General features: G+C 34.6%; 1 protein-coding gene across 7 annotated transcripts in view; it reads left to right on the top strand.

Annotated features, from left to right (window-relative positions):
- Positions 1-252: 252 nt before the first annotated feature.
- clip1a (CAP-GLY domain containing linker protein 1a) overlaps positions 253-22,425 on the top strand; it is a 52,082-nt gene continuing 29,909 nt past the window's right edge. For 4 of the 7 annotated variants that reach the window (XM_028458402.1, XM_028458403.1, XM_028458400.1 and 1 more), the window contains exons 1-8: positions 3,318-3,574; positions 12,349-12,629; positions 14,246-14,766; positions 17,418-17,542; positions 18,909-19,125; positions 19,221-19,418; positions 19,505-19,596; positions 20,132-20,192. In XM_028458402.1, the coding sequence (XP_028314203.1) occupies positions 12,542-12,629; positions 14,246-14,766; positions 17,418-17,542; positions 18,909-19,125; positions 19,221-19,418; positions 19,505-19,596; positions 20,132-20,192 (1,302 nt within the window). In that variant the 5' untranslated portion in view covers positions 3,318-3,574; positions 12,349-12,541. Of the gene's footprint in view, positions 408-3,317; positions 3,575-12,348; positions 12,630-14,245; positions 14,767-17,417; positions 17,543-18,908; positions 19,126-19,220; positions 19,419-19,504; positions 19,597-20,131; positions 20,193-20,694; positions 20,743-22,425 lie in introns of those variants that run through there. The other 3 variants (XM_028458401.1, XM_028458398.1, XM_028458399.1) reach the window with 3 other exon arrangements.

Raw genomic sequence — 22,425 nt, 5'->3', positions numbered from 1 at the left:
TAAAGAATAATAATTAAATAATAATAAAAGTAATTTAATAATAATCAAATATTATATACATATATCAATTTAATCAGTATATATATATATATATATATATATATATATATATATATATATATATATATATTTTTTTTTTTTTTTTTTTTTTAATAATTTACAAGACATTCCAGGCGACCCCACATGGGGTCACGGTTAACTTTTGAAGTTGTCTGTCAGAGCCAGCACCTCCTACGGTGTGCTCGGTTCTATCCTCCCTAACGCCCCGTTTAGCCGTTGCACGGGCAACTCGTGCACTGGGCCGTGCCCGCCCGCCTGCCTGCTTCCCCCCTTAGAGGTCACATTAGCTCCTGTTGCTTTGCTAGCAGTGAAAACATTTCCCACTTGTTCTTCAGTCGGTGGAAAAGGTCAGTACGACACAGCCTGTGTGTTTATTAGACAACAGTCGGGTTAAAGTTGTGTGTTCTTTATGGTGTTTATTGAGCTCTCACTAGTACCAGATAATGAACAGACTCCTGACACCGGTCGTCGTTGCAAACGTTCGGTTACTTAGCAACTAATCTGGGGGTGTGACAGAGGGGGTTAATCTGAGGGGCGGTGGAAAGCATTAACTATGGTTTTCACTCTGTGAAATAATTCAACGTAAACAACATGTCGCAGTTCGTTTTTAAAGTCACAGTAGCAGTAGTAATAGTGTGCCCTGCTGGAGTTAAAGTGACACTGCTGCCATGTCACGTTACACTGGAGGAAGGTGTTGATTTGTGACTGAAGCTCGTAGACGTGTGAGCAGTTCACTGGATTGACTGGAGTCCTGGGTATCTGGTGACCATGTTCCGGTGTCATGATAGCGATCTATATAGGTGGCACCTTATCAATTTACTTGAGGGATATTTATTATTTAGAAAACAAATAATCTCAATTATATTTAACAATTAAAAATCCATAAATAAATTTAAAAAAAAAATCGGCACTACGAGATTAAAGTCGTACTATTTCGAGAATAAAATTGTAATTTTATAAGAATAAAGTCGTGTCGTAATAAAATCGTAATTTTATGAGATTAATAATATTTCAATACTAAGATCGTAATATTTCGATAATAAAATATTACTTTTATGAGAATAAAATTCTAATTTTATGATAATAGTCATAATATTTCAAGATTAATGTGATAATTTTCGAGAATAAAGTTGTACATTTTATAGAATAATGTCGTATCTTCATAAAATCGTAATTTATGAGATTCATAATATTTCAATTATGAAGTAATATTTCGAGAATAAAATGGTAATTTTATGAGAATAAAGTCATATTTCAAGATTAATGTGGTAATATTTCAAGAAAAAAGTAAATTTTATGAGAATAAAGTTGTATCTTAATAAAATTGTTTTTTATGAGATTCATATTTCAATTTTAAAGTACTATTTTGAGAATAAAGTACATTTCATGAGAATAAAGTCATTTCGAAATGAAATTGTAATTTTATGAGATTAATATTTCAATACTAAAGTCGTAATATTTCGATAACAAAATCTTACTTTTATGAAAATAGAATCAAAATGTTATGAGAAAATTGTAATTTTTTGAGAATAAAGTCATAATATTTCATGATTAATGTGGTGATATTTCGAGAATAAAGTCGTAAATTTGATAGAATAAAATTGTCTTCATAAAATTGTAATTTATAAGATTCATAATATTTCAATATTAAAGTAATATTTCGAGAATAAAATTGTAATCTTATAAGAATAAAGTTGTATTGTAATAAAATCGTGATCTTATGAGATTCATAATATTTCAATATTAAAGTCGTAATATTTCGAGATTAAAATCTTACTTTTGTGAGAATAAAATCTAAATTTTATGACAATAAAGTCATAATATTTCAAGATTAATGTGATAATATTTCAAGGATAAAGTTGTAAAATTTATAGAATAAAGTCGTATCTTAATAAAATCGTAATTTATGAGATTCATGAAACTTCAATATTAAAGTAATATTTCAAGAATAAAATCAAAATTTATTAAGAATAAAATGGTAATTTTATGAGAATAGTCAAAATATTTCAAGATTAATGTAGTAATATTTCAAGAATAAAGTACATTTTATGAGAATAAAATCATATCTTAATAAAATTTTCATTTTATGAGATTCATATTTCAATATTAAAGTAATATTTCAAGTATAAAGTCAAAATATTTCAAGATCAATGTGGTAATATTTCAAGAATAAAGTACATTTTGAGATTAAAGTTGTATTGTAATAAAATTGTAATTTTATGAGATTAATAATATTTCAATATTAAAATCATAGTATTTTGCATTTCGCTTCGACAAAAGAAGCAGACTGATTTGGAGCAAATATCCTCTTTAGTGGAGGAGGAACTGGTTGTAAGTGATCGGTTTATGCAGGGGTGTCAAACTCATTTTAGTTCAGGGGCCAAATACGGAGCAAGTGGGCCATAGATTGTATGCTGGAAAACAAGTAATTTTAACATGATTCCGCCCTAGTTTACACTTCTATGTATACATTAATACAAAACATGTAAGAAGTGGACAATATCCAAGCAATAAGTGACAGATATGTCCCAACAGGACCTTCATTTTAAGTTTCCTAGATTTTGTGACCAATTTCTATCAAATTAAGGGAAATATTATGAAATAATTTGAGGATTTTGTCAGATTTGTTTTAATTTTTCAACAGTTTAACATTAAACATGACTGGAATCATGCAATATAAGCACCGGGAAAACTGTGAGCACCTGCAAATATGTTTGAGTTTTATTTACACAATGATTCATGTTTTCGCTCTCATTTTTACTTTTTCTTGCGGGCCGATTTGGCCCCCGGGCCTTGAGTTTGACACGAATGATTTCTTCTTTTTTTTTTTTTTTTTTTACAGTCTATGGATTTAAGGGCCATCTGTGTTAGTTACGTTCACTTTAACAGGGAATTCTGAGTTTTTTAAGATACAGCTTTATATGACATAATATGACTCTATTCTCAAAATATGACGACTTTAATCTCAGTCGTTGAAATAATACATTTAATCCAAAAGGTGGAAAAAAGTAATGTCTATTCGACTATTTTTCATTACAAATAAAATTCTATGCAAATAGTTTATTTTGAAAATCTGTCGTCTTCTTTAGGTAAATTACTGTTCCAGTTTTGAGTTTTAAAAATCTCGTCACCCCAGGCTAATTAGTTTAACATGTATGAGAATATACAAAAAAAATATCACGAGGAGTTTCAAATCACGGAAGAATCACGTGATAACAGGGTTACCATAAATGTTCACTACACCGGATGTAATTCTGAAGGCGTCTCTCTGTAGCCCTGTGTGTTCCTCTGTTCCAGTCAAGCTTAGCTTGGGGGTTATTTCAGCCGGCGCAGCTCCCAGTTTAACCAGATGTGCCACCTCACCGTCAGCTCTGGTTCCTGTTAGCCGCTATTAGTGGACATAAGTTAGCAGGCCGTGGGACGGATAAGGCGTGGGGGAACCGGTGAGTTTTGCCGCACCGGGAACGACGTACAGAGACCTGGGCAGAGTCTGCATCAGACACTAGTGAACAAGGTGTGACCGCTTATGATAATTATTAACTCATGCTGCTGTTGTTGTTTGACTGTCAGTACATTAGCTCGTTTGGACTCATGGTGGTATTTAAGCTTTACCTTCCACAGAGGTAGAATCACATTTTCAACCTTCGAATAAAGTAGCTTACACTTGACACGTATTACTTTAATTGGTTAATTTTCAACTATTTTAGTTCCATGTGCGAGTAAAGGATATATTGGTATTATTTGTTACACATTTTTTTTTTTAAATCTGATGCCCCACCTGTATTTGAAGCTTGGCTGAGAAATTGTATTGGAGTGTAGTCCACATTGAAAAACTGAGATATGAAGTGTCAGGGAACCTACATACATTTTACAGCATGTGAAAACCTATCTTGGAGTATTTAAAACCTTAGATGAATCCCATTAAACTCGATTTGTTTTTGACTAATTTGTGAATAATTTACTATGTTAATAGCCTCATTGTTAGTATTGTGTATTTTGTTGTTTTTGTGTGTTTGTTTTTCTAGGTCATACTTGTGTTTAGGAGGAACTCTTGACTAAGTACTGTATTTTTATGTATAGTTTGTGCCAGGCTGTACCGGTAATATTAGAATGTGTTTTAATGTCAAAGTAATCTTAAGATTTGTAAGTATTTGACTAAATCAGGCTTTTCATAAAACATTAGACAAACAGAAAATTTACTGAGGCTCAGTTGTCTTTAAAATATTTGTTTTTTTAACCACTATATTTATCTGCAGGCGTCTTTTTAAAATGAAATTCATATCACTAAAAAGTCTTTCTGGTGTCAAAGGACATGGACACCTGCTGTTAACTTATTCATTATTAGTTTGTATTGGTGCATATCTACCTTGGCAATAAATTAAAAAGTAACATTAGCTTCATGCGCTTAATGACTTTAGTTGGAATAAGTTATGTCAGAGTGAGGGATCAAATCCTAATGTTTTTGATGGATATCTACGCATCAATATCCCACTAAAGTCAACTGAAAATCCCTTAATGAGTGACTGATATGTCACTGATTATCCTTATGCCTGCTTCCTCTAAAATACTTAAATGCTATTGTCCAGAGCTTTACTTGTCGGAATGACATAGATCTGACTTGAGTTTCTTTTTTAGTCCAGGTGGTGTATTGTGTAAGGACTGTTTAAACTATCACATTCCTAAATCCTCGTTGGCCAGTTTAAGTGATGTGATAGGTGCACCATGTGACTTAAAGTACCGTTATGTAGAAAAGATCCAGATCGTTTTACATATCAGTAGACAGTTTAATTTTAATTTCACCTTCAACTTTGGTGTCAGAGGTGCACACACTAGTTTAGCTGTTGAAGTATGGAAGAGTATTTGGGGCCATTTTTGATTGAGAAAATTTATTTGGGCAAATCAAGAATAAAGCCAAAATTCTGAGATTCAAATTGAAATTTTGAGAATAAAGTTGAAATGTAATGTTGAGATTAAAGTCGAAACTTTGAAAATAGACTCAAAATACAACATTGTAATGAAAGTCGAAGGTTTTCCAATAAAATCAAATCTACGTAAGCTGACAAGGGCTAATTTACCATATATGACAACAGTCTCCATCCAAACGGGTCCTAATGTGTTTCTGTAGCTCTTCAATAGTCACAGATGGATTGAAAGTTCCACCTCCTCCAAACTTCACTGGTTTTTCCTTATGAACAGATTGCGTTTTTGGCAATATCTCTTGAAGGATCTAAAGAGCTAAAAGAGAAACAATCTCTTCATTATTAAACCTAACTTTGAACTGCATTCATTGATCAATGGCATTTTATTGACGGCCACAATCTGCTGTTTGTTGTTATATATGGTGAATTGGCCCTCGTCAGCTTCCGTAGATTTTACTTTATTATCAGACCTTTGTCATTTATCACGATATTGTATTTTGTGTTCATTTTCAAAATTTCAACTTTATTCTCAAAATTTCAACTTTAATCTCAAAGTTTTGACTTTATTCTTGATTTGCCAAAAAATATTTTGTCCATCAAAATTGGCCCTAAGCCTCTTCCATAGTTGTAACAAAACTCTCTTATGCTTTTTTTTTTTTTTTAATTATTAACCAACTGTTTACAAATCGGACTTTTTGGTGTGTGTGTGTGTCTCAGACCCAGAATGTCTGTATGAACTAGTGGTGTTGAAACATTAACAAAAGGTTACTTTTAAGTGGAGGGTCAGGGTTCGTAACGTGCTGCCATTGAGGACAAAAGATGCTTCTGGCTCGGTCTGCCTCCGCTCTCATGCATTTGTGTGTCAGTGCCAGTGGGGGCCTACATAATCATCCTAGCAGATGTTTCCTCAGAAAGGAACAACTGGGGCTTGAATCAGGCCTGTGTTGTTGACACTGACACCAGCAAATAGGAACTATAGTTACATCAGTTACTACAGAAATAATTCTGTTGGGTTTATTTTTGTAGATGTTTTTTTTCTTCTTTTGCTTTCCATATCATTTTATTTCTCAACACGCTTAATCATAAATGTACATTTACGTACAATATAAAGCAGAGTCGGAGAAGACGGCCTCAACTTGCTCAACGTTCACTGTTTGGTTTTAGTTTACTTTGACAAAAGCAACTAGTTTGTGCAACTTTTCACACCGTCTGCAACAAATTATATTATAAAGTGTGGTTTTATTCCTGCCATCAAGTAGGTAATATTGTCACAGAATGTCAAAAGAACTTAATGGCTTTGACATAATTTTAACCAAAGATGGACCTTATATTATGGAAAATTCTATTATGTTTTAGATAGTTCTGGAACATTTTGAAAAGACCCTATCTCTCATCATTGGTGAAATTTAAAAAAAAAATCATATCTCAGTTCTTAATGGGCTGATCTTTCTCAAATTTTACTCGGTTATGTCCAGTTTGTGGTTTCTAAATTGACTGAATTTCCTCCAGATCAGATCCAGGTTGCACATTTTGTTGTAGTTCCCGTACATTTGGACGTAATGTATCAATAATGGGGCAAGAAATTTGTTCCAAATAGGAATGTGCGATATTTTATCGTTTATGATTTATCAGAATTTGTCATCCCACGATATAAACGATAAATTCCCATGTCGGAAATTAGCGAATGCCACGGACCATTTGTCCCTCAGTTTAGCTAAGAATGCCCCCAAAAAAACCGTGTTCCACGGACCAAAACTGCCCCTGTTTGTTGTCAACTTAGTATTCTCTGGAGCGGAACGTTGTTTACGGAAGCTCTGACTGCACCGCCACCGCTGTCTGTCTGTGTGTGAGGTTCTCGTCTCAGCTACCTGAAGCTGCCGTGCTACGATACATCATGGACCGCTACTTGGTTAAAGCCAGACAACCATCCAACAAAGGGAACCGATTCAAGTTCCTCCGCCAGATCCACCCAAAGTTCCACAAACACGGGGACAGAGATGAACCTGTAGCAAAGATTATGAACTGGAAACTCAACTAAAGCTAACTATGCTAAGCTAACACACAGAGCTAACGCTCACCACTCCAAATAAGGAACAGACCAAGTAAAAGAACATGTCTTACTGTCATAAAGTCACAGAGAGCCATCAATTTGTTTATGGTCAGATTTAACACTTTACTATGGAAGGATAAAAGCTATACATGTCACACGTTGTGTGAAATAAATGTTAGCAGAAATACTAATGTCACTATTAATCCATCACAATTTGTGAAACGCAATATTTTTTAATTATATTTCATGTGTTCACAGACAGCTGGTCCCGTTAGACTGACGTAACTATTGAGATTATTACACCAAAATATACTGAATGATTAAATCATCAGCTTGATCTGGTTTATTTATAGGAAATCAGAGAGTTATTTATCAACCATCACTTTATGTAACTCATTATCAGAAAATGAAACAAGATTCATTAACAGTAAAAACACGAGTGGAGTTATTTTTTGCTTTTCATGTGCTTTTTTTTTTTTTTTTTTAAATTTTATTTCAAATGAGGAAATAAATGAAATACATACCATAACACTAATAGTGACCCACATGCACAAATATATTCCATAAAATATCAGCTCATGAACTCTTTGAGTCAGCAGATATTGTAGCCTTTTTAAATGTGTCCAATGTTGATGCATTCACATTTATTTGTGTTTGTAAAGAACCTGTTTATTATTTTTTATTTATCGTTTTGGTAACACTTTAGTTTAGGGAACACCTATTAACCATTAATTAGTTGCTTATTAGCATTAGTAACATATTGGCTCTTAATTAGCCATCATTAAGTACTTATTAATGCCTTATTTTTTATGCCTAATTATACACCTAATGGCAGTCTCACAGTCCAAACAGAGTTAGGGTTAGGATTAAAATTAGGGTTAGGGTAACGTTAACCCTAACCCTAGCATGTTGAGATCGTAATTCATATACAACAACTTCCTAACTTACCTATAATAAGTAATAATTGAGGTTATTGAGGAAAAACTCTTAGTTAATGGCTTACTGGTTGTATAATAAAGCCATGCAGAATAAGGCATTAATAAGTACTTAATGATGACTAATTAAGAAACAATATGTTACTAATTTGCATGTTAATAAGCAACGACTTAATGGTTAATAGGTGTTCCCTAAACTAAAGTGTTACCATAGTTTTTATTTATCGTGATAAATACCAGAAATTATTGGTATATTTATTTTTTCTTCAATATCGCCCATCCCTAGTTCCAAACCTTTAAATTGTTAATAATCATCAAGATACAATGATTATCAATGATCCATATAACTGCCAATATCTGGCAAAGAGGATATTTGGTGCTTGGCATAGGTTTACGCTCTCTGTGTGCTTATGTTTGAAAATATAACTGAGCAGTATTACTGAAGAATTTGATATTAAACAACTATTAAAAACAAATCAACAGTCAATTGTTGTCAAACTTTATTTATTTGACATAGAGCTGCACACCTAATCAAATTTTAATCGTGATAATGATTTTAGTTGCCACGATTAAATTATCCTTTGGTACATTTCACATTTTTGGGTTAATTTTTTTAAAATTAATTTTTAGTATAAATCTCATTTAAAGCCTCATTTTGCACTGTAAACTGTACACATATTGTTTGTTTAAATACACAGATTTTTTTCCCCCTAACATGATAAATAATTGTGATTATAATCGTGATTACAATATTGATCTAAATAATCGTGATTATCATTTTGGCCATAAACTTGCAGCCCTTATTTGACAGTTGGGTATCACAAAGATTATTGAGACAAAAATGGTTTTCCAATCATCATGACACTAGGGCTGGCCGATATGGACAAAAACTAATATCCCAATATTTTTTTCTCAGAATGGTGATATACGATATACATTTCAATTATATTAATTCAAATAAAGTCTTACCAGAAAGACAATTCAGGGTTGAATTTGCTGACAAAGTACCAAACAGGCACTTTTATTAACAAACGGTTGCCCAAAATGTGCCACTTTTGGCTGTTTCTCCTATGAGACAGCATGTGTGAGTGACTTCTGTAGTGTGGATTGTTAAGGGGAAGGTCTGGATTAGGACTCGGGGTGGGAACTTCTGGGTACCTCACGATACGATATGCAATACAAAGCTCACGATAATGATTATCTCACGATATGACGATACTGCGATTATCGATATATTGATTAGAAATCAATCTACGATAATCCATGACATAAAAAAAGATTAAGTGAAAAAATTATTTTTTTATTTTACATCTCTGAAAGACAATAAATTAAAAAAGTGTCCTATGAACAGTGACAGTGATTTTTCTAGTCTCCAGCGTTTATCAGTTTCTATTTGTGTTTACATGAAAATGAAAACTGATTCCACTACCTTTTAATTGGACCTGATACTCTTACCAGGTTTTGAACTTTTTCAGTCGCTCGTATGAATTTCCTCAAACGAAGCTGTGCTATTTTAGTTTCTTTCTCTTTGTATAGATTAGCATTATTGGAGTCATTGGGAGAGGCTTAACATTACTGCTGCATAAATACTTAGGTGAAAGTGGATTACCCCAATCTGCCAGCATCAGCTCACCAACCAGTCGGTTAATATTTACTGATCGGTTGTTGGAAAATGTTATATATGTATATTTTTAAACCACATTATGCTGTGTAAACAGATAAATGTAAAAATGCACTCAAAATGTACCATTTAAATAGAATTTGTCTGGTTTATGAAAAAAAATCAACACTGACTTTGACAGACTTTTATACACAAGCAACTACGTTTGCGTGACCGCTTATGCGTTGAGCTCTTCTTCAGCAACTGAGTTTCTTTTCCTGGCCTCTGTTTGACCTGAGGCACTAATCACTACCATTCAAAGGCACAGTAGGAGAAAAGTGGAACGCTGGTTTGGAACTAGGTCGTGCTTTCTGACAGCCACTCTTCAATCTCTCTTGTGAAATATCTCAGAGGAAGTGTGAGTCTGTCCGGGTGTGGTGACTGATGACGAGTGTTGTTTTTTATAGGTTTGTAAAGGAATGAAAGGTATGTTTTTGACCCTGTAGGACAGTCCGATATTCGACACCTTGTGAACTTATTTCAGTCTCGGATTACTTGATATTTTTGACTTTACATAGAATTTTTGTGGGATTTAATCTTAGGATGATGTTGTTTTATTCTATTTTTTATTATAATAAAATACATTAACATTTTTGAGCTGTCCAAAAAGTAAGTTGTTTTTTTCCACCAAAAATTCTTCGTTTTTCTGTGTGTAGAATTTCTGTTCCCTATGTGCCATCTCCATTCATCTATGCAGCCAAATACATGAAAACCCTGTTATAATCAAATAATGATTTTTTTTGCCCATTTGTTTCCTTTACTATGGCATGTAAAGCAGTTTTTTATTTTGTTTTTTGGCCAGGGATGAGTGCATGTTTCTAAACATACATTGCATTTGTAACCTTGCCTGTTAAAAATCATTAAAATCTAAACAGACTAAAAAGTAAAAAATATTGTTTTTGCCCAAATCTGGAAAATAATTTCTATTTCTAATCAGAGTATTGTGCTATTTAGAATTAAGGACTTTAAAAGGCTCATATATTCCTTTAAAAAAATGTTAAAAGCAAAGACAATGACCTGATCAGATAAATTATTTCCATTACTTATCAAGTGTTAAACAAATGTTTATTATTTTATTTATGTTGCTCTAATTGCTTAGCAACAAGCTATACTTCCTTCTGTCGGAAGGACCCCTGTATTTGATAGGCGTCCTGGCTGTGCCTGTGTTTACAGCCACCCTATTGATCAATGGTTCCAGTTTTTAAACTTGTTATATTGTTTATTAAAGTGAAAATGTATGTTTACTTTGTCTTTTATCCTTTTTTAGGAAAAGAGGTAGTTTGCTTTTAAACTGAAAAGTTGAGTTAGTGTGTTCATTCTGTGTGTGCTTGGTTTGGCCTAAGGTGTTGAACTCTGAGGTTTATTTTAACTTATTAATTTATAATATTTCCAACACTTTGTGACCCTGATCTGGTTATATAGGCAGTTATTTGGCTTTGTTTGCACCTGTTCCACTGAGATTGTGTCATTCAAAGATGGAAAATTTTGTATGTAAAACATGCACCGTTTAAACCAGACTTCACTTAGCTCTTCAGTTAAAATGTAATCAACAGGATAATCTTCTGCTGCTGGGGGTTGTTTTTTCTCCACTAATGCTGTTTTACTATGTAAGCCTGCTTTGCACAATTTGTACGCCTAAAGTTGTGAACTAACCAAAATGTGTTCTGTGGCACCAATGCCTGTGAAAGTCTCAGATGTTTACACAGTCAGAGGTTCGTCATTGCTGAACCACAGACTGCTGATTATTCGCTGGACTTTATTTTTAGGTCTCACTCTGATGGTGTGTGCTTGGGAGAGTGTTGTCATAATAGAAACGGTAACCTTATGCCTCTGATGCCAGAGCACTGAAAACAAAGTCAATATGTGGCTTTAAGAGTGTTTGTGGGAATAATAAATACCTCGGTGCACAAAGTGTGAAAGAGTAATAAAAGTTTGAGCTCCGTACGTCCATCCGAGTATAAGGGGACAGCTTTTTTCAGAAACTGTTAAAAACACGTTAACCAAATTCACTGTGTGGCTTCAGGATATCAATACCTTGATGGAGTTTGAAAATGAGAAGCGAGTAATAATTTTTCCCGGAGTTATTGCCCTTATTTCATTTTTTAGACTCTGTTCGAGGTATCTTCAAAGGGGACAGCTTTTCTTAGAAACTGTTTAAGATAGTTAGTAGTTTTATATTCTGATGTGATGATTTCTTATGTATACATCAAGGTTCTTAAATTTAGGACATTTAGGAAAACATTGTGAGTTATGACAACCAGTTTGGTGGGGAATGTTGATGACTGTCTTTTTGTTAGACTATAATTTTAAACCATGTTAGCATTCCATGATCAATGCTAATTGTTGCTAAAGTTGGGAAAGTGTGTTTATTTTATTTGTTTACCAGTCAGTAGTTTGAATTTCCGTATTCTAAACCAGACATGGGCAACTTTTGACAAAGTGAGTGCCACAAAATGTGATTTTCTTATATGAGGGACACATTTTGTATATTTTTCTATAATTTTTGTGTATTTTGGTCCCATTTTATGTTTCCCATTAATATTTCTTTTTGTGTATATTCTGCATTTTTTATTTTACTGTATTTGTGTTCTTTTTGTGTATTTTTTGTTTTCCTTTTGTGTATTTACCAAATTAGACCACATTTGGTGGCCTCGTGTCTATTCTATACTGGAGTTATTTTTACCATAACTAAATTGTGTTTTCTCTTCATTTTTTTTCTTACAGGGTCCTCTTTGTTAACATTTTTCTCCCTTTCCCCTTTCCTATTACTTTCTTTTTCCCCTCCCTCTATTCCATTCATCTTTGTGTGGAGTTTTCCCTTTATTGAGCTGCCTAAAGCCAGTTGTTTTGATGGTCTGGGATCACTCTCTCCCCACTGACAGACACAAACTTTGTGGGCCACACACCAAGAGGAACCATGAGCTCGACAAAGTCAAGTGGGATCAAAGCACCCAGTAAGATTGCTCGACCTGGACCAGGGGCCCCCAAGACCAACGTCAATCCAGGTAGGTGTCAGGTGATTATGTGGTGCCAGGTTGATACTTATTCATCATTGTTTAAAATTCAGTAGGTTTTGCTTTAGAGCTTTATTAAAAAAATGAAACAAAGGTAATGGATGACATCTAAAGTTTATGTGAACATATTTTTTGAAAAGGAAAGAATAACACATGCTTTTATTTGACCAACTCTGGGAATACATACATTCACTCTGGATATAACATTTTCAGCTCAAGTGAATATGAAAATAAATAATAGCAAATAAAATAAATTATCCCCATTTTAAAGTGCAAAAACTGCCACTCTAATATTATAGCCAAATCATGTCATCATAACATTCTTCAAAAAAATATTCCTATCTGTGCATCAAGTTATTTTTAAACGTCCAACCTGAACAAGCTACACAGCCCAGATTTAAGATATGGACTTGTTTTGCATGTAATATGTTGTTGTACAATATATTGTTTTATCCATAGAAAATGACATTTGTCTAAATATGAAGAAGTAAAGCCGAAACTCGCTTGCTAGTACTTTTGTTTTATAGATTTTAGGTTTATTGTAGGGGTGTCCCGATCCAATATTGATATCGAAAATTGGTCCAATATTAGCCTGAAATGGATATCGGATTCAAATTTTCAGATTTATTTTTTTGGTTTTGTTTTTCATTTTTTTTTTTTTTATTTATTTTTATTTTTTTATTTTATTCAATTGTAGAATACTGTAGATATTATGTTAAAAGTTATGTAACCAACTGGTTGAATAATGAATGGGTCAGTTTTTCTCATATCTACTGTTGCTCACTATTGTTTTCTGTTTGAGTGACATCACTTGATCAAGCCTTTCCGCACTACAAAGGAAGTAATTATTATTTTTATATTAAAGAAAAAAAAAAACAAAAAACTTATGATTCATGCTGATATTGGTATTGGTAAGTGAGGATTTGTTTAGTGGAGGAATGGATTATTATTTTATAAATGTCTGATGGTCAAAATTGTAATAACTGACTTTTTTTAGCCAGCAGAAAAAACAATGCAGTTTCGTACGCACGTGTCAAAATGATGGCCCGGGGGCCAAATTTTGCCCTTCGGAGCATCCAATTTGGCCCCCAGGAGAAAGTAAAAATGACCAAGAAAACATGAATAATTGTGTAAATGAAAATCAAAAATATTTGCAGGTGCTCACAGTTTTCCCGGTGCTTATATCGCACAATTGCAGTCATTTTTAAATTAAAACAATTAAAACTCAAAATTCTTACAAAATCGTTAAATTTTCCTCAAACTATGACATATTTTCCTTAATTAAATAGAAATTGGTCACAAAATCTAGGAAATGTATAGAGACGACCCTGTTGGGACTGATATTTGTCACTTATTGCTTGGATAGGGTTGGTTTCTTACATATTTTGTTTTTTGTGTGTGCGTAGAAGCGTAAACTAGAGCACGATAATGTTGAAACATAAAATCTGTGGCCCACTTGAGGTCAAACTGATCTGTATTTAGCACCAGAACTAAAATGAGTTTGACACCCCTGCATTAGAGGATTGTTTGTAGAACTATTTGATATAATCTGTCTGATACAAGTAAATTGACTGATTTTAATGCTCGTGTCCTCCATATGATCCCAGCTAAAGCTGCCTCAGCTGATGACAGAGACTCTGAGGAGAGCTTCACGCTGGGGGATCGAGTCTGGGTGAACGGAAATAAACCTGGCTATGTTCAGTTTTTGGGAGAAACGCAGTTCGCCCCAGGCCAGTGGGCAGGCATCGTTCTCGATGAGCCAATCGGTAAGAACGATGGGTCCGTGGCTGGTGTGCGCTACTTCCAGTGCGATGCCCTGCGAGGGATTTTCACTCGTCCCTCCAAGTTGTCTCGCACCGAAGGCGAGGCCAACGGAACAGAGACTGCGCCCACGTCCCGTGCCCCTTCACCCACTCCTTCTGTCGGAAGCGTGGCTTCAAAAGCAGCCGCCGCTAAATCAGCGATACCCACCTCTACAACACAAGCCAAAAAGGCCTCCCCTACTACACCAGCTGCTGCACAATCCTCCAATCTCCAACGGACAAACAGTGAATCTGTGTCCAACCTCTCAGACAGTGGCTCCGTCAAGAAAGGGGAAAGGGAACTGAAGTTGTGTGACCGTGTGCTGGTAATGTATATTGCAATTTTTATTTTGGCAGTCTTCAGAAAAACAAAACAAACACTCAGTTGTCTAAGTAATCAGCCAAAAAACAACACAAAAAACAAAACAAGGCTTTCTAGGCAATCACAAATAATTAGGAAACCAATATTACTGTTTTTACAATTCACATTAAATATATATTCTAAACATAGTTTTATATATACAGTTTATACATATACTTACACATATATTAGGGCTGGGCGATATGGCCTTTTTTTTTTTTTTTTTAATATCTCGATATTTTCAAGCTATATCATATTATACGATATATATCTTGATATTTTGCCCTCACCTTGAGATAATGCATAGTGTACCTGTTAGTTTCTTTTTTCAGAGGCAACCCCCCATAGTAAATCTTAAAAACCATTAATTTAATTAACCATGAAACCATTATTGTACAATATTTCAGGTAAGTCAGTTAAAGCCATATGCCAAATGTCACACAGGGACCTCTATTAACAAAGGTGTAGAGAACAATATAATTTATAAAACAAATTATTTTACATTTTAAAAACAAGTTCAGCTGACCAAAGTGCTGTACAGTTTTGTTTTGTTTTTTTTTTGCGGGCGCGCACGTGCTGTAATGATGGCCTTTTGAGGCCTGTCCCTTTAAGGGCCCCATGGTAACGTAAGGTCAGAGTTGAGTCAGACCTGCCTACTTCCTGATTTGTCCTGAGTGCGTGGACGGAGCATTATGTTACTTTTCTGTTACCGTGTCGTCTGAAACTTCATATAAGCAGTGTTTGAGCTTCCTCTGCATACAATAAACGTGCAGTGTGACGTAACGAGTTGTTTTTACTCCCGTTTACGACGATATCGACCCGCAGAGACCTCCAGATCTCTATAGCGTGCACACACTCACTCCCGCACGCAAGCACTCACTCGCACACAGTGACATTGTGAAGCTCAACCATTTCCAATTTATTTAACCATTATTCTTTTTTTTACTGACTTTTTTTACTCGACTCTGTCTCATAATGTTGTCTCTGTAGCTGCTGAGGTGAGTGAGAGAAGGAGGGGATGTTTCGTCAGCGTGTGTGTGTTGAGTTTCACTCAGAGGGACAAAGAGAGGCGGGGGCGGGGTTAAAATAGACAGAGGACCAAAAGGCATATTGGCGGCTATTCAGAAGAAACTTTTAATGTTACGTGAATTATATCGATATTAAGATATAGTCCTATGCCATATCTTTTTAAGAAATACATTGATTTTTATTAGAAACTCGATATTTTGCCCAGCCTTAACATATATTTACATACATACATATGCATATACTGTACATGATATGTACATAATATACTAAATATTTACTACAAAAATTTCATCAATTAAAATGTAAAAACAAAATAGTGTGGCAATATTTCAATTAGTAATCCTCTCGATCACAATATATACCTTTTATGTATATATTTCATTCCATTATATATCATTGCTGTCCGAGGTAAAATTGATGTCTGACTTAAAAAGATTTTTCAACTGGTGTTATCATTTTTATCTAAAAAGCAAGATATTTTCTTGAAAAGTGTTGAATATTTGCAGCCTAATTTACTTTAGTTTCACTTTAAATTGTAAAAAGCAGAGCAGCCAAATCAAACTTGGTTTTTCTCACGTTTAACTCTGAACAAGCAAAGCATGTCAACAACCCCACGTTGTAAAATTTTTTAGCACTGACTCAATGGTGAAAACCGACAACTGCCCTCCTACTTCCCCTCTTTTACACTTTGTTTCCTCAGGCTCTGCAACACAGCACATATGAGGAAGTGTTTCCCTTTGCTTATTGTCCTGTAAAGCAATGTGTTTATTAGGTCATTTAGTGTGATTAACCTTTGTGGCAGTCCATGGAGCTCTTTTGTTATTTAAGTATTTATTGGAACAAACTACTTTCAGTCTCAAGTTTTTAAATATGAATACAGTATCAACTAAACAACATATATAATATGCATACATAGCTGTCTTATATTAATAAAATAAATAAACAAACAAGAAATAAACCACATTGCAGTCACATCTTAAAACGGACTATGGTGCTGAATTAAACCTTCTCCATGGTCTCCAAAACATTTCAAATTGGTCATGTTCTAATCTTACAGCATATGTAAGTTTTTCCATTACGTACAGTATATATCTTGAACAATACAAATCCAGTCATCAATAGTGGGAATGTTGTCACAAAGCCATTTTCTAGTCATCAATGTCTTTGCAACAGCCAATAAAATATTGCACAAATATTTATTAATATTTCCCCTAATCTAAACTGTTTTGTTTGTTTGTTTTTAAATAAAGAAAGTCAGTCGTGTATTATGTGAGCAAACCAGACCCTACTGAGTAATCCACAGTGATAACAACAGGGTTGATTAAGGTTGTGTGAACTAAATTGAACGATGTAGGTTTTTAAACCTCTTAATATCTGCCGGTACCTTTGTTTTATTTTTTTAAATATCATGGGAGAAATAAGTTTTGTTTTTTTTACATTTAGATGACTTGACCTCATTCTGATTCTGGTACTTTTACGGAATTATCCCAATCAGTTTATCAGCAGAAAAAGCTGATTACTCTGTAGCTCCCTCTTATCTTTTGAGAGGATTACATGGCTGGCTAATGTGTGGTGTTTTCTCTCTAGGTTGGGGGTACAAAGGCAGGAGTGGTACGTTTTCTTGGGGAAACAGATTTTGCTAAAGGTGAATGGTGCGGTGTGGAGCTGGACGAGCCCCTGGGGAAGAATGATGGGGCAGTGGCAGGCACGAGGTACACAAGCTTTTATATAAATGTCCTAATGCAGCTAAAGTTCTCAGACCCATGGAGGGACTCAGATTTTTTATTTTCCATTTCAGGGTTTACCCATTTCTATGTCACTTTACACTTTTTTGTGTCATCGTCTTTCCACTTTACTGGCTATTAAACTTTCCTAAATTGTACCAAATTACAGTTATTAATTATACATTGTATATGATTCAGAGAATTTTAGAAAATGGACCTTAAAATGTTTGTAGCCACACTACTACACCCTCGGTCACCTGATTTCTGGGAAACATACCACGGAAATGTGATACAGTGCAAAAACTTTATTTTTTTAATCTTTAATTATCTCCAACTGGCAAATGCACAAATTCCTGTGCAACTCTGTGCATGGATGTGTCATGCTTCTGCTGTGACATGTCACCAGGTAAAATGATCACCAGTTGGACTAATACTCTAATTCAGGGGTGTCAAACTCATTTTACTTCAGTGGCCATATAAGGAGCAGTTTGATCTCCAGTGGGCCACAGATTTTACTGTTTAAGTACTGTCAACATTGTTGTGCCTTAGTTTGCACTTCTACGTATACATAAAATACAAAATATGTAAGAAACAGACAATATCCAAGCAATAATTGATAGATTTCAGTCCCAACAGGATTTTCAATGAAAATTTCCTAGATTTTTTTTTTTACCGATTTTCATTTAATTAAGGGAAATATTATGTCATTTGAAAAAAGGATTTTGTTATAATTTTGAGTGTTTTTAACAGTTTAACATTAAAAAATCACTGCAATCATGCAATATAAGCAGTGGTAAAACTGTGAGCGCCTGCAAATGTTAAGTTTCATTTGCATAATGATTCATGTTTTCTCTCCGAGCCATGAGTTTGACACACGTGCACTAATCGCTAAACTTGTCTTTGTACCAGCATCTTTTCAGATTTGAATGCAGTCGAAATAATCTGAACCACTTGTACATCCCAACACATTAAACACACATTTCAGATGTAGCTCTTCATGTTATTCTGTGACTGAAAATAAATGATCACTAGACAAGAAATTGTTTCATGTATCGCAAGATTTTGAACAGGATTATAGGAGGAACCAACATATTTGTTTGTTTGTCACACTTTCAGACATAATGAAATACATGTAAAATAGTGATATTATCCAAAACATGGATTTGAAGCACTTCAGTGTCATGTTGGGTCTAGATTTTAAGTAAAGAGAGAGTTAAAGAAACCATGTGACGGTTGGTTTTTCTGTTTCAGAACGTGAATTCCGTTTTTAACGTTCATTTTCTGCAAACACGGAAAATCGGAGACCCCTGACTATGCTCATGGCATGTTGTTGTGATTGTATTTATTTCCTCAGATATTTTCAGTGCCAACCCAAATATGGCTTATTTGCACCGGTGCTCAAAGTCACACGCATTGGCTTCCCGTCCACTACACCAGCCAAAGCAAAAACTACAGCTCGGAAAGTTGTTACCACACCATCCGGGCTGAAGAGAAGCCCTAGTGCCTCATCCATCAGCACCATGAGCTCTGTGGCATCATCTGTTAGTGCGAAGCCGAGTCGCACAGGACTGGTGAGGTTTACACATGCTCAGTTGCTGCAATAGTTTATGGGTCCGAGACTAACATCAATTAAAGGATGTGTGACAATTGGCATTTCTTTCTGCAGCTTACAGAGACATCATCAAGATACAATCGAAAGATTTCAAGCACCACGGCCCTTCAGGAGGCGCTGAAGGAGAAGCAGCAACATATCGAGCAGCTCATGGCTGAGCGTGACATGGAACGAGCTGAGGTCGCCAAGGCTAACAGCCACGTTGGAGAGATGGAGCAAGAAATTACTATTCTACGGGATGATCACGAACAGGTACGCAGTGTGTGTCATTCATCATCTTCTTCTATGCTAATGTTTTTATCCACTATACACAACCTTTTTTGTTTTGTTTTTGGTAGATGGAGACAAAAATGGACCAGTTGCGTGTCTTGGTCGAAGCTGCAGACAAAGAGAAAGTGGAGCTGCTGAATCAGTTGGAGGAGGAGCGAAGGTAAAGATTGAAGACATCATTACCTCATGTACATTTTAGGACATTCTATGGTCTCACACTGAGGTATCATGGATCAGGAAAACCTCTGTCACTTGTCAAACCAAATGCCGTCAAATGACACGGCCTCAGGCTTTAAAATAAGTCATCAGGCTGTAAAATGACGTATTTTAAAGCAACCAGAAATACACGACGTCAGCAATATGTGCTGCTTCAGATACAAGACTAAGTTGAAAGCTGTTGATTTTTTATTTATTTTTAAAGGGTAACATGTCAACATTTCATTTAACTCTGTATTTATTAATCAAACAACATCGTCATGTGTACTTCCGTTTTTTTCAAAATAAAACACCATGTTGTGTTTTTCGGCCTATGGTCATTGAGTCAGTCTTTCTTAAAATGTACACCCGTGATTTTATTATAATCTCTTTTTTCTTTGATTTGGGTTTATAGTGTTATTTTTGGTGCAAATTCAATGACATCAAAGGTATTAATCTCAGTTGGGTGACATTAACCATTGTTTCTTCCTCTTACATAGGAGAGTGGAGGACCTCCAATTCCGTGTGGAGGAGGCTTGTATTACCAAAGGAGATCTGGAGGTAAAAAACATAATAAACACAGAACTGATTCATATGTAAAAAAAATTTAAATTTGTTTTTCTAAATGAACAATAAAATTCACAAGATAGATATTTTGGAATATCTTTCTGAGAAAGACACCTTTCTTCAAGGTTTAGTAGAGTTATAGCCACAAACAAATTACTTTAAGCATATAAATTAAGACTTAGGTGGGAGGGGATCATATAATTTCATTACAAATAAATGTACAGTAAATATAGTTAAATATACAGTATTGTGGCAGCTCTGCCATTGGCATTCTAATATAAATATTTGGTTGTATTAACAGACAGTAGGGTTGAGTCTACTTTTTGGTGAATAAGCTATAATGTCAATGTCAAAAATGTTCCTTTTTTGAACACACATTTCCTAACCTCGGTTGAATTCAATGAGCTCATTTTCTCTATAATTGGGGCCAATATAACCAGTTAGTCATGAGTTATGTGTTCAGATCTGATGAAGGAATCCATAATCTATTCCACAGAGCTGTGCAGCGGACCTCACCCCTGAAGGCAAAATAGGCAAAATGAGGGCAGTAGGGTTAGAAAACTCCTTTCTTTTCACTCTGTGGACTAACATTTTACTCACAGTTTTATTGAAATGCATGAAGCTTAACATGAACAACCAAACTGGTGTTCTGATGCTGTGCTGTGACTCTGTTTGTCTTTGTTTAATGATGATTTCTGATGACTTCTTCTTTCCTCTCATCCTCTCTGTTCATGTTGGTCCAGTGCTCAGCATGGTACCACTGAGGATGCTCTGTTGTCATCTCACCTCCCAGTCACAGATCCCAGTATAAGCCAAAGGGGAATAACATTTGTCCTTGAACTTTAGCTCAGTTTTAGAAATTTGGGAGAAAATGAGCTATTCCAGCTTTTCTAATACACTGTTTTATGAGAAATAATGTGATATAAAAGGCACATTAGGATGGTTGCACTTTTTTTTCTTTTTTTTTCCTTTGTCTGCAAATTCTGTCAAGGGTCAACACTACAAGAAGTGCAATCTTTTTAAGACAGCAATGTATGTTTTTGTTATTGCAATTAAATAATTGAATTAATTTTATTGCACAATTGTGACCATCACCAGCCCTGCCTAAGGAAGGATAAGAACTACTTTATTAAAAGAGGATATAAACAGAGAGGGCAGTGTTCCACCTGGGTGTGGGGGAAGGGGGAAGGGAACAGGAGGAGAGACTCAAGTTAGGAAATGGAATGGGTGGGGAACAGTTGATTATTGTAAAGTGAGTGAGATTTTTTTTTTTCTTTTTCGAAAATCATTTTCACAGCCCTGTTTACCCAGAACTCCAGCAAGATATATATTTTTTTTATCTGACCGTCCTTCCTTTCACATGGAGGATAAATTCAAATCTCTGGTGTCAACAACGCCAATCAATACCATCAATATTGGCAATTATACAAACGTGATTGTTTTTTTTTTTTTTAGTGGGTCTTAATTTAACTCCCCCACAGTGATTTTAGCAATAAGAATCTATCGCAGTATGTGATCACAGCTGATAAAGCTACAAATACTGAAAGCATGGCAACAGTTGCTGTTAATGTACAAAATAAAATACAGCTGATACCACTTTGTCCTAAAAAAAATCTGCTTTTTTATGTTTATTAACTCTGCCATTTTAGCATGCACTCAAATCTCAACAATCCTGAGAAAATTCTTAAGTCACTTTGCAAAAATAACTGTATAAAATATATTGCTTACAACTAACCAAGCCATTAATGCTGTAAATAAATTAAACTAGACTGCAACAACAAGCAGATACAGAAAGGGCTTTAGTTTAAACATTTCAATATTGTACATAACACAGAAAACACACAAGTCTGAACTTGTCAATAAACTTAACAGAAAGGAAACAGATATTTATATAATATACACAGCTTTTCTTCCCTTTTAGCACTTTTTTTTTTTTATCTTAGGCCAATAAACCAATAGAATGTGATGGTTATGAAGTTTAGGAAACTACTCGTTCAGCATTCTCTCTTTGGTTTGCTGATATAATTGGTGCCAGGGTTGGGGTCAATTACATTCTAAAATTACAATTACATCTTCAATTATCCATCTTCAATTACAGCTCAGTTATGATTACGTTGACCTCCGTTTTTCCCAATTACAGTCAAGTTACTATTATTATTTTTCCCCTGAAAGTAAATTACAATTACATTCATGAATTACAATTAATCACAATTACCGAGCATTTAAT

This window comes from Gouania willdenowi, chromosome 9, assembly GCF_900634775.1.
Source record: "Gouania willdenowi chromosome 9, fGouWil2.1, whole genome shotgun sequence".
NCBI lineage: Eukaryota > Metazoa > Chordata > Actinopteri > Blenniiformes > Gobiesocidae > Gouania > Gouania willdenowi.
This window is presented reverse-complemented; position numbering and strand designations above follow the sequence as displayed.